Source organism: Octopus bimaculoides, chromosome 4, assembly GCF_001194135.2.
Source record: "Octopus bimaculoides isolate UCB-OBI-ISO-001 chromosome 4, ASM119413v2, whole genome shotgun sequence".
NCBI lineage: Eukaryota > Metazoa > Mollusca > Cephalopoda > Octopoda > Octopodidae > Octopus > Octopus bimaculoides.
The window spans coordinates 37,957,118-37,970,632 of NC_068984.1; the positions used below are offsets into that span (position 1 = coordinate 37,957,118).

At 33.3% G+C, this 13,515-nt stretch overlaps 1 protein-coding gene across 5 annotated transcripts in view; it reads left to right on the forward strand.

Annotated features, from left to right (window-relative positions):
• LOC106878598 (E3 SUMO-protein ligase PIAS2) overlaps nt 1-13,515 on the forward strand; it is a 112,387-nt gene that overhangs the window by 65,443 nt on the left and 33,429 nt on the right. For 3 of the 5 annotated variants that reach the window (XR_001410519.2, XM_014927858.2, XM_014927867.2), the window contains one exon: nt 12,813-12,896. The exons of the other annotated variants lie outside the window; for them this stretch is intronic. Coding sequence is in view for 2 of the 3 variants with exons in the window: in XM_014927858.2 (XP_014783344.1) it covers nt 12,813-12,896 (84 nt within the window). In the remaining variant the exon portion in view is untranslated. The remainder of the gene's footprint in view (nt 1-12,812; nt 12,897-13,515) is intronic. 5 annotated transcript variants of the gene reach the window in all.

Genomic DNA, 13,515 nt, shown 5'->3' on the forward strand with positions numbered 1-13,515 from the left:
TATATATATATATATATATATATACACACACACATATATATATATATATATATATATAAAGACAAGTTCTGCATCATAAATCTTTTGATAACATAACCTTGTCCTTTAGCTATTATTGGTATTAAGAAGAGCATCCAGCCATAGAAACCATACCCAAAAAATGAACTATGTGTACAAGTTCTGTTCCTCCAACTCATCTAGGAGAACACTAACTCTAAATAAGCAGAAATAAAAGATGATGTTGATTGTCCTACAGCAATCCTTGGACACCTGTAGGTCATGAAGTTGCTGCCTGATGTTCATCTCCAACTTACACTCATCTCATCATTATTCATTTTTCTTCTTTCTTTCTTTCTTTCTTTTTTTACTTTGCAGCATGGTATGATATAATTAATTGAAAAAAGAAACATTTTGATCTTTTTAGACCTTTATAGACACTTCTAGTTAAAAATGCACTTATGTCAATGATTTTGATCCTGCTGTTTAGAACTGTATCTATGCTTAGTAAATGTTTTTGGTGCAAATGGCTATTATAAGTAAAGCAGCATGCTTTTAATGCTAGGATAAGAAAAAAATATATTGACTCTTTGGCTAGTAGCATATTGATGAACCCAATTGTTAATCTCTCCTACCATTCAATAAAATGTATTTACCTCTTTTCTGGAAAGCATTTGAGGATTCAGCATATTTCATGACAATATATACTGACTTTTACTGGTAAGTGGGAAGTACTGTTGTTGAACCAACAAACAAGCAATGGAACATTATATGTATGCTGTACAAAGAAAGAATGGAATGTGTGTGTGACATGAAGAAATGTTAACAGATACTGATGAATGTATTCAATATTCCTGTTGGCGCATGTTAAATACATTTGAACCTGTTTTAAGTTAACTTTAAATACAGCTGTTTATATTTTGATGAAGATTGCTTGGTAATCTGGGACAATAACAATAAATAGTTGTAACATTGCTTACTCTGCAGTTCAATATTTAATAGTTTGTTGATAACTGCTTAACCAATGAATAACTGTGACAATGGCTATGGCTACTTTATTTCAACTTTCACTCAACTCTAATTTAGAAAAGTTTTATATGTTGAGTTGACTTCATATTTTCAAATTTAATTTTGGTTCTTCTGCATTAATTATTCCTGGTAAGCTAAGATTTAAGATTTTGCATTTAGTTGAATCTCCTTTAAAATTTTATCTTAATACCTTTACTTTTATCTTTTACATGGACTGCAGCCATGCTGGGGCACCACATTGAAAGGTTTTAGTTGAACAAATCAGCCCCAATAGTTATTTTATCATTCACCTAATCTTCATTTTTTATTTGTGTGACATTCTTTAAAAGTGTAGTTCATAATTCTTTGTTAAGGGTTCTTGTGAAATAAATCAGTTAAGGTTCAAGAAAAGTTTTGGTTCATATTTAGGAGAAGCAAAATGTAGAACCAAGTAAAGCATTATTTTATTAATACATTATGTCCTGATTGAGAAGGCCTGTCATTAAAGATGATCCAGTCATGACCACCTTATCTCTCTGTGCATCTATTAATACATTGTCCAATGTATCCTTTGATTTGAAGGTGGTAGGTTGTAATTTGAGAGGGATTTGGCTGCTATTATTCTCAACTTAAGCAACCATTTGGAGACTCTTTCATTGACAGAATGATGGTTAAGTTATACAACCAATTGATTTGTGGAAACACATAATCAAATGTCTCGTAGCTATTATCAACTCTATGTAAGTAAACATATAGGGCCTGGGTAGGTTGATTCTACATTAACTGAAAAACTTATATCTACTCTAAGCTACTAAATTTCCTTGAGAGAAACAGACTTACATTAAATATATTGAAGATAGTCATAAAAAGAATTTAATGTATTAACTATAATAACTTTTCTCATAGATAAACTTACATAGGTTGTTCAGTATACAGAAATAGTTAGATATATGAATTCTATAACTTCTACAGTATAGATACACAGAAATTGTCTCTGCTTCGATGGTAAATTAGCACCCTGTTGCCTCAACCACTGAAAGTATACCAACTCAAAAGTGTACTTAACAAATGTGAACATTGTACTGTATAATATTGAATTCTTGAAGCTAGAAATTATTGTAATTTTGTAGATGGAGTAATTTTAATGCTTCTGTGTATATTAGTCTATAAGATGTTCCCCTACATATGAAGTAAACATTTCTTTTGATGTGTTATTATATAAAGGAATCATGAAACTCAAAAACTATTGTTAAATATGTCGACAACATATATTGTCATCAGTATTTTGCTTCTGTTTTTTATATATGCATGGGTTGGACAGTTCTTCTCTACTACACCATCTTGCCAGTTATTGCAGTTCTCCTTCATGAGATTCAGCCTCCTAAAATCAGTTTTCACCAAGTTTTCCCATGTTTTCTTCTTCCACTTTAATCACTTTCACTTAGCACTCTTTTACTCATTGTCACTCTCCATGCACATCACACATCTGTACCAGTGCAGTTTTCTCTCTCACTATAGTTGATTCCTCTTAAACCGAATTATTTTTTCAATTCACTTGTTTTCTATTTTTCATGTACACTAACATGACACATCCCAGTGAAATGTGCTTGCCTCATTTTTTTCTTATGTAATAGTTTTGTAGGTGGTGTACTTAAATTGTTTCAGGCGTGTGTTTTGGTGATTTTATTGGATAATAATTTAGCATGTGTGAAAATTTTTTTCTGTTCTTCAACCCCAGTAAGTCTATATGTTGGTTGTATCCTGTCTTAAATGTGTTTGTAGTGATTTTCATGTAATTCCTCTTGGTACCATATATGGGTATTATGTTTTCTCTCTCTCCCCACATATATATAATAACCTTAGGTACAATCCTCTCAAGTGAATAATTTAAACATATGTACTAGCTAAATGTTAAGGTTGGGTTGGCTGGATGTGTATTTTGTGTTATGGTATGAGATCCAGGAATTCATACTGTCCAGACAAGTCTAGCTCACTTTTACATTGTTATTAATGAGTTTGTAGTATTTATCTATAGTTGAGAAATGTGTTTTTAATAGAAACAGAAAGTTCTTTGTTGATGATCGTATTCATGGCAAAAGGTGGATTGAACTCAAATTATTTTCCTCTTCCTGCTTCTGCTCTTGTGTAGTCAGTGTTCTTTGTATAACAATTTCTTGCTAAAGCCATTTCATCAGTAAAATACATACACACGTGATTGCTCAAGAAATGAATTGTACATATATATGTAATTTTACACTTGAGTGTAATTCTATTTCCAGTTTTGACTGTGGTGTTTTCTAATAAATTTATTTAATTTTGCACAAGTAACTAAAGTATGTGTGTGCGTGCACATGCATGTGTGAGATGATAATTCTTGACTTATAGTAAAGAAGTCATAAACATTCATGTTATTTAATTTAGATACAAATTAAACACAAATATATTTTAAATAAATAACTTTAAAACTGAAAATGTTGGCTGCTTCGGATGAGTGTTTCTGTGCCAAGTAAATGTTTTTAGAAGGTTGTAATTTCTTACTCATGAAGTAAGAGTGGTTAAGAAGTTCATTTTGTAATCAGAAGGTCCTAGATTCAATCCTGCTGCATGGTATTCTGGGTGTCTTTGGCCTTTCATTGATCTATGCATTGTGAGTGAAATTGCATCGGTGGAAACTTTCTGGGGGCCTACTAGATGGTTTGTACTGTACTTGTAAAGTAAAGGTGCAACGTGTCTCTAGAATACTGAATCACTTGCATATTAAATTTAATGATTAGGCTGTTCATTAATTGAGCATGAGTATGCTCTTTGTTGAAATCAGTAGAGAATCTGTCATCAAATAAGAATTATATTAGGTTCTGTGTGAACAGGGAAGTTAATGGAAAATCCTACTGAAATTAATTTCAGAAAAATATAGCATAAGCAGTTCCTTACAGTAAAGAATGTTAATGATTGTTATACCTGAAATCCTGAAAACATTTTGTATATCCTTCCATTAAAATGAGATTAAAACAAAAGATAATGAGAAACGTCGAACATTTTGATAAATGTAAAAATAACCGCCTTCATTTCAAACAGCAAATTGTAAGCTATTGTTAATTATTTTGTTTGGGTGGAGAGAAATCAAAATGAATAATGAAACTCGCTTTCATCTGCAACAGAACTATTCGTAATAAAGCTGCCTGAAACGTCCATTATATTGATGTTGATTTACCAATCAAAGATTGTGTTGTTGTTTCTGAAATGATGACCTTTTTCTTTTTAATTAACTGCACCTGACCGAGTAGGAGTAAAGTACATAGGTGAAAGTGATAATTTGCAGCAAGCAAGAAAACTAAAAGCAAATGCATTAAGAGAAAAGATAAACCAAAAATTCACATTTATTATTGCACATAACAAAACCTATATGAAATGTGTTGATGTAATACTAAATTTACTGCAAAGTATTTCATAACTGTTGAAGAGAAATGTTCTCTAGCAGATTCAGTGAACTTATAAATCAAACCTCATGGGGTGGGGGGACATGAATGCTGATAAAGTTGCTAACAAATTTCATAGAACTGCAACATTACTGAAATCTAAACTATTTGCAGTATGTAACATCACAGTTATGGTATTCACACCTCTCTTGATAATGGTCCAACAATATTTATATTTTGTTTTCAGTTTTGACTTGGAAACTGTCACAGTTCATCTATAATTTACTTCTTAGCTGACTCCTTTCTTCTGAAATACTTTATAGAAGCTGGCTGTTTCCTCCCCTTCTCCCCCCCCCCTCTCATAGGAGTTGAACCAAGCAACATGGCCTTGCCCTTTCATCCATATTATTTACCCTTTTCTGTTTCACAGGAACATCTCTTCCCTCTTCTCAGATTTTTGCTAACTTCTTTATTCCAGTGTCAAATGAACACACACACAGAACTTCCTTCTACATGCATTCATCAACTACAGGTTTATATGTTTACAAAATAAAATCCAAAAGACTTAAAAGAGTGATACTGTCATTCCTGTTAGTTTTATTCTTTACCATTTCTTATGAGAAACTGTCAGCACAATATTTTTAGTATTTTCTTTTCAATTTCCAATAAGACAGTATTTACTTTTCTTTTTTTAAATGTTCAAGTTTTTTCATACGTTGTTCATCACTTCTCCCTGTGCCACAGTTTTACATGTTGCCCTTCTCACTTAGATTTTATTCCTACAACATTCAGATTACTCTGTCAAATATAATGCTTATTTATTCACATTGTTTTGAATTTATCACACACAATCTTGCAGCTTTGAGATTTCAGTGATGTGATTATTTATTTTTACAATGAAATTGTGAGAGGCTGGATATGGCTGATATATTTTCACAGGAACTTATTTTAGATTTTTAGACATTCAACAGAATATATTGCAAATAGACTCAACAGAATTATATTGCAATACATTACTGATTAACCTTAATTTAGTTTCATTATTACCTGTAACATCAGATTTTGAGGTGTTTGAATCCTCCTCCCTGATGATCATGAATTCAACACTTACTGCATCTATTGTCCTTGCCTTTAATTCAAAGCTTTTTACTGTGCTTTCTTCAATCTGTCCATCTGACAACAGATACCATTTTACTACAAGGCTGATTGATTAGTAATAGGAATGACACATATCTGTAGCAATATTCAGATGAACAAATATGCAAAAAGTATTCTCATGTGCTTTCATGAAAAGTAGAAATAAAGCAGCAGAAAGAAATTAATCTATAAATATATTTAATGAAATCCATATTTGTTATGAAAACATCGAGACATGTTAAAAATGGAAGTCTTTGTAAACCGGTAAATTGGTATTGCAGTACAGTTGATGGTATACCATAGAACCAGTTGTGGGTTTGGTAGTTTGTATATTGTCAGTGATACTTAACTTTGGCCTAAGTTTTTTCTGCTGATTTCTTAGCTAGTTCTTCAAAGAAAATAATAAACGAATAAATTCTTGTAAAATTCAAATGTGCTGAGAACTTTTCATTGTATAGTGAGAATTTCTCAACAAATTAAATGATTAGCTTTTAGGAATGTTATGAAATTACATCATAGTTTTTATGCCTCTTCAAAAAATTCTGAGTTAAAGTATTAATGTAAGATTATTTTTATGTTTTCATCAAAAAAGTCATAAAACTTTATTTTAGCAATAAAATTTAATAGTTTATTTTAAAATTAATATATCTTATAGCAGCTGTATTCAGTTCTGTAAATTTGTTTTGAAAAAAAGTGCATAGTGCCTTTTTAAGATATTTCTAATATAGACATAAGGCCAGAAATTTAGGATGAATTAAATTAACCTGAGTACTTAACTGGGTTTTTTTTTTTTTTTAAATTCTGGAAGAATGGATGCAAAGTTGACCTCAGCAGGATTTGAACTCCGAATGTGAAATGACAGAACTAAATAATGCAAGCATTTTGTTTTGTGTTCTACATTTTGATTAAGCTGAAATTGGTTCACCCTGAAAATAAGTTGTTAGGGAATTGTGGCTAATGTTGATACTAATTAGAAATGCTAAAGCTTATGACTTAATTGTGAAGTGCAAATAATTGAAGTAATCCACTGCCATTATTTGAACACATAATTTATGCTTTAGAACAAGTGCAGAAGAATTTACTTTTATTGATTTTATTTGGGTCAATTAAACGCATTTAGAGCAGCATTTTACATGGCAAGTTATATTAATAATTGTTCAATGTATGTGTGTGTAGTACAATGCAGTAATTGAACTATTAGATTAAAGGATTGCTTGGTTGAATTTCCATTTGCTTTAAGGACTAAAATCAGGCTAACAAAAACAAGAAAAGAACTCTGATCTTTGTGCAGTTCTGAACTACTTAGCAACATAAATAATAAAAGGAGCAAGCAGGGCCACTAACTAGATTCAAATTAAGCTTTCCATTGTTTATCACCCAGCATGCAATAATAGGTACATGTTTGAGTGTCATTAGTAGATGTATTGTTTTTCTGTTTAAAATTGTACTGCAATGTCTAGTATTACTTCATTAAAAATGTATGCTGGTTAATTTATAATTTATTCAACAACCTTCCTATTTTTGTGCTACAAAAGTAATCACCATTCTAACGAGACAATGTAATGTGTGTATGAGTGTGTTTCGAAATATGATATTGGACTTTTGAAATTGAAAAAAAAAATTCTATTTTTCATTTTCTCTTTGTATAAAAATGAAACTTATCTAGAAATTTAAATAATTGAATTCAGTTTAGGCAGTTAATGTTTCTAGTAGCAAATGAACTATGAACGGCATAAGATTAAACAAACTATATTTATCAAAAGTTTATTGTAGTTCATAAATAAATATACTAAAAAATTTTATACAAAAGAGAAAATGATAATGTTAATTGCTCTGTCACAAAAATAAAAGCTACATGAATATAGTTGTTTGATCATCTCTCATATTATATTTGAGGACAGCTATTCATCACAATGCACACAACTCCAGATGGCCCTGCATTCTTTACATATTAACATAGCTAACACATCAACATTAGATAATCTCTTTCCTCATCTAAATTCTTATAAATGTTACCTAATCCACTTACACACCTTTTTTTTTAATGAATATTATGTTGTAAGGAATACTCTTCCATTAAATCCACTATATTTACTAACCTGCTTTCCTTGTACATATTTCCCAATGGGTATAATCCCTCTGACCTGGTTAATTATTTGCCACTTATAAAAACCACCCATCTTAAATATATTCCTTAACTAAGTCAGAGTTTCAGACAGCCACCTAATATAGTTTATAGTGCTACCATTTCTCATTTCTGGGATTTGCAGTTTGCAGTCAGATTGCCCTGTTACAATTTGTCAACAACAGCTCTTTGACCAAAATTCTGTATAGTGTATCATAGAGTTTGAGAAGGATTCCCCCCCTCTCCCCCAAAAACCTACAAGCTGTTACACTCAGTCAACACCTATGTCTGCTTCAGCAGTAGTAAAACACAGTTAATACACATGTCAAGAAAATATACAACCTTGTGTTCTCTCTCTTTTTCTGATTATGAATAAATCATGACTACAACATTTGGGAACTCATAATCTGTGACCATTTAATTATAATGTAAAACCATGTATTTATAAACTCTGAACAGCTGTTGATCTTATAACACACTGTCTCGCACTGCAGTAGTGCTTACGTATCTGCTACACACAATCATTCTACATCATACTCAAAAAGTTTTTGACTGATTGACAAAACTTCATTCATTAGCATACTACAACCAGTAGTACAATGGTAACATTGTATCCTTTCTCTTGCTATTCTATCATTGCTAAAATTATTCTTGCTTCTTTGGACTAACAAGCTTTGTATGACCACCACTAACCCATCTTGCTGAACTTGCAAGCTTTGTGTTACTAGCAACCAATCCCACCTGCTTTTCTATCTCACCCCATAAATTCTGCACTATATGTTTTGCCTGAACCTTTATAGCCAACACTGCAACTCTTTGAAACAATTTGCCCTTCCTATATATATATGTATATATATATATATATATATATATATATATATATGAGTGGTTGGCGTTAGGAAGGGCATCCAGCTGTAGAAACTCTGCCAAATTTAGATTGGAGCCTGGTGTTGCCATCCGGTTTCACCAGTCCTCAGTCAAATCATCCAACCCATGCTAGCATGGAAAGCGGACGTTAAACGATGATGATGATGATATTGTCATAAGCATGCATACACTAAAGGTTCCTAAAAGTAATTGATAGCTTCTGTTACCTAGCTAATCTACTTAGTTGTGTAGCTGGGTATTTTGATGGTTGTAACCAAAATAAGATTGGTTGAAATAAGTTGAAGGAAATGTTACCTCTGCTGAAAATAAATGGATTCTCTCTCCAAGTGAAGGGTAAATTGCATGATGCTTGTGTACAAAGCACAATGTTGCATGATGGTAAAACACGAATGGTGACTGTGAGAATATGCCAAGCTTGGAAATAAATGAGATGAGCTTGCTCTGCTACATGTATAAATGTTAGTGTGCATGAATGGAGTACAAATGAACTGATAGAACAACTGAGTTTAAAAGGAATCAGATCTAGAATGAAAGAGAGATTACATTGTTATGGATATGTAATATGCATAGAGGATGACAGCTGGCTTAAGAAGTGCTAATGATCCAAGTAAGTAGAAAGAACCTGCTGAAGAGGAAGACATGGAAAGGAGTGATGAAAGCTAATCTCAAATGGTTGAATCTCAAAAAGAAAATGATAAAGGACTACAACAATAGTTATGACTGAAACCAGAAATGATTTAGGATGATAAGTTGTGTTGGTAATTCATTGTCCTTGACTGCACAAAGTAATTTGCTTGAAATTAATATCTAATATGTAAAGAAAATCTGCTGATATGGAATTACAAAATTCAATATTATAATAGCATCTAATTTACCAGACAGTGAAAAACATATGAAATCACCATGGGTGGGTACTAAAACAGGTGTCAGCTTGCTGGAGCAAGGGACATAACCTGTCTTGAATGAAAACACATTATTCAAAATACCCGTGTTGTGCTAAATAATTATACATAAAGCGTAAATGTGGACAACAACGTTCCAATATTAACAACAAACAAGATGAAGACAAATACCCATCAAATGCAAATAATGTACATAATTCCTCATCTCTTAAATATAGAACTGAACAAAGTATGTCACTCTGTGTGTGTGAGAGAGAGAGAGATTTGGTTGACTGATTAAGCAATACATTTCCTAACCCTGTTATCCATTTTGACCATACCATATATTTCTACTATAGCCTTGTGAATTAAATGTAGGTGAGTACTGTGTAGAAGTTCAGCATCCATCAGCCATAGGTGTGTTAGTGGAGCAGTGGTGGCAGTGGCAGAATTGAACATCAAACAAAAATACCTTGTGATATTTCGTCCTCTATTTTAGGACCCTTAAACCATGGGTAACTTTGTCTTTCCTGTTAGGTGATTGATGAAATAAATTGACCAAATACTGAGTTGGTGTAATCAAACTAAAACCATGAAAGGCATTGCTGTATCCTGGCTAAACACCCACTGAAATCACATGGTTTTGGGTTCAGTCCCACTGAATGGCATTTTGGGCAAGTGACTACTATGATCCTAAGCTGACCAAGGCCTTGTGAGTGAATTTTGTAGAGAGAAACCGAAAGATAGCAGTTACGTGTGTGTGAGCATGTACTTGTGCACATGTGTTTTAGTCTCCTTGATTTGGCATCATGCACTAACTGTAAATAAATGATACTGACATTTAAGTGGTGTCTTCCATTTCCAGTCTCCTAAGAAAACATCTGGCCAGGGGGAAAATTTTACTTTGCTTGAAAACAGCTGAGGGTTAGTGGTAGGAAGGGTATCCAGTCATAGAAAATCTACTGCAAGGAATTCTGTCTAACCCATGCAAACATAGAAAATCATCATCAACATTTAATGTCCATTTTCTATGCTGGCATGGGTTGGATGCCTTGAGAGGGATTGGCAAGGCCAGGGGCTACACCAGGTTCCATAGTCTGTTTTTGCTTAGTTTCTACAGCCAGCTGCTTTTTGCATGGCACTTTGGTTTTAGGGTTTTGGTTATGTTGTGGTGGGTGGGTCTTCGTGAATATAGCAATGTGTCACATATTTTGCTCCCCTGTCATCTCCTTCATATGGTTCAGCGTTTTGAGATCAGCCTTCAAATGCTTTGTCCCATGTCTTCCTGGGTTTCCCCCTTCCACAACTTCCCTAGGGATAAAAGTAGATGCTAAAACAATGATGCTGATGCATTGATGATATCTATAGAAAGTTGCAGGCTTGGCTGTGTGGATGAAGTTTGCTTCCCAACCACTTGATTTTAGGTTCAGTCCTACTGTGTGGCACCTTGGGCAAGTATGTTCTACTATAGCTCTGAGTTGACTAAAGCCATATGAGTGGATATGGTAGAAACTGAAAGAAGCCCACCATGTGTGTGTGTTTGCATTTTCTCTTGTGCTCACTGCCTTGTAAACAATAACTTAACAGTGTTATTTGCTTCCAGGCCACCCCAAAAGTATGTCCAGACTTCTTGATGTGCCTTCATTTATTGCATGCCTTTGTCTGATAGGATCCAATATGTCGAAGAACTTCATCAGTTGCCCTTTCCAACACCAACCACTTTACAGCATGTACTGGGTACCTTTTTTCATGCCACCAGCATTAATGAGGTTGCCATGCAGCTTGCAAGACTACAAAACTTGAGTGGATGGAGATGAGGCATTAAAGTATGAGATTGGGAGCCAGAGTAGAATGGGTTTCTTATTGTAGAAAACCTACAGGACTACTCACCTTTTAGGTGAGAGTGTGAGAGTAATTGTATGGAGCTGGAAGGAGATAAAAATAGTGGTGATGAGGTGTGCAGGTGAACCCTCAAGGAATGAGGTGAGTTGAAGTGAATGGTAACAGAAGAACCTGGGTAGAAGTTATAATAGTGTGAGATGGAAAATGGGTGAGGGGAGGGGAGTGATGTTAGGTAAGTTGCAGGAGTATGGGAAGAGAGTGAGCGTCAGATGGTGGTGGAGTGATCAGTATAGAGTATGGGTAGAGAGAAGAGTATTAATGAATGAAGGATGAAGAACAAGTGAAATGGTTTCAGATAAAGTAGCATCAAGGAAGAACTAATTAGAGAGATGATGGGTGGTAGGATTAGGTAGGTCTTATCGACAATGGTATATCACAATAATCCTGGGCCTTTATAATCTCATGAAGGTCCTGAGATCAGCCTTCACCACTTTGTCCCATATCGTCCTGGGTTTCCCTCTTTTGGACCAGGTTTTTAGTCTTAGGATAACATTCTCCCTTACCTCACACCAATTACAAAGGCTCTGAAAAAGGATCATTAGTCTTCCTCTGACTAAACCATTAAAAGGAAGGTGCATTCATGTGTGTGTATGCATAGTCTTTAATATGATTTAGTTCAAGCAAAATGGTACTACCCATTTCCTCTACAGACCCTTCTGAGCTTGTAAGGTTACTGAAATTGATATTCAGGTTGAACTTCTAGAAGTCCATGTCTGTAAGGAAAATATTGGTCAAGTATGAACTCCCCTTAGTGATAAAAGTTTGAATAAAGTGCTTTGAATTGGGTTTATGGTGTGTGATATACTAAGGAGAATGAGTTGTGGTTTGAGTATGCTTGCTAGCTTAGATCAGACATATGGAATATTGTTGTTTGTTTGTGGGCATGTATTGACAAGTAGGAGTTTGTTTATCATGCAGATAGCCCTTTTTTTTTTTGTCATCTACAATGTATGTGTACCAGCTGCATTGTCACAGATATGTGATCAATGCTCCATTGTTTGGAGCATTTTTATCATGTAGAATGTCAGCAACTATTAAGATATAAAATAGTTTTCGCTTCTCAAAAAAGGAGGTCTCTCCTTTAGGATATAGTTTTCGTTATGAAAAGGCATCCACGTTAGTTAGTGGATGTTTTAGTTTTGTTTTGTTGATGAATGAACAATATTTGTTTGACATGTTTGTTTGGCTGTCTTGATGCTGGTGAATAAATGTGATAGTGTGTGCAGACCTGTTATATAAAAGCTTATTCTCCTTTCTTCACATTTACTAATTTCTCCTTTTACACTACATTTTCTCTTTTCACACCCTTCTCTATTAGTTTACCTAATGTAATGGTTATAGACGAGGTGTTTATGGTGAAGTATAAATTTAATCAGTATAAGGAAAACCTTATCTGACTTTGATTTATATGTGTTTGGAGAACCATAGCAATAATGGTTCTTATTTTTCAATTTTCAGTAAATTCAGTTAAATCGGAATTGATCAGAAATCTGGCTGTACACCCATTAAACTTAAAGTCTTCAATAGGGATGCAAGGAAAAAGTATGTTTTTACTTTTTTACCCACTTTCTTTTATTTTCACTTTCTCTTTTATTTAACACCTGTGTAGATCTTTTATAAAAAAAAACAACACATTATTAAATATAATCAGATAGCAGGTTGTCACTCTTTCACAATCAGTTCTATTTTAACCAAATTTATAGTAATGAATGATTTAGATGCATTTTTATTTATGTGGTATATGCCAGGAGGTTATGAAGAAAATAAGAAAGTAAAAAATGAACAAGTAATGAAATGGAAAAAAAATTCTATCCCAATTATTGGTTTTATTTAAGTTCTTTTTTCAGCTTTTTCAAAACTAAATAGATAGATAAGCAATAAAACATAGATGGAAAAAGTGGACAAAAACATGATGAAATGAACACGTGTGTTGATGAAGATTATATTTTCAGTTGAGTAAAGAATCAGTACTAGAAAATTTTGAATTACAAATCCATGTCTAAGGAAAATATGGGCAGAGGATGAACTTCTCTCTGGTGATAAAAGTTTAAATTATATGCTGCAGATTGCTTTGAGGTTAGGAATGTACTAGTGGTTGAAAACTTAAATGATATCAAATAATGATCTCGATTATTGAGATTTTGTTAATTAGGCTCAAAAG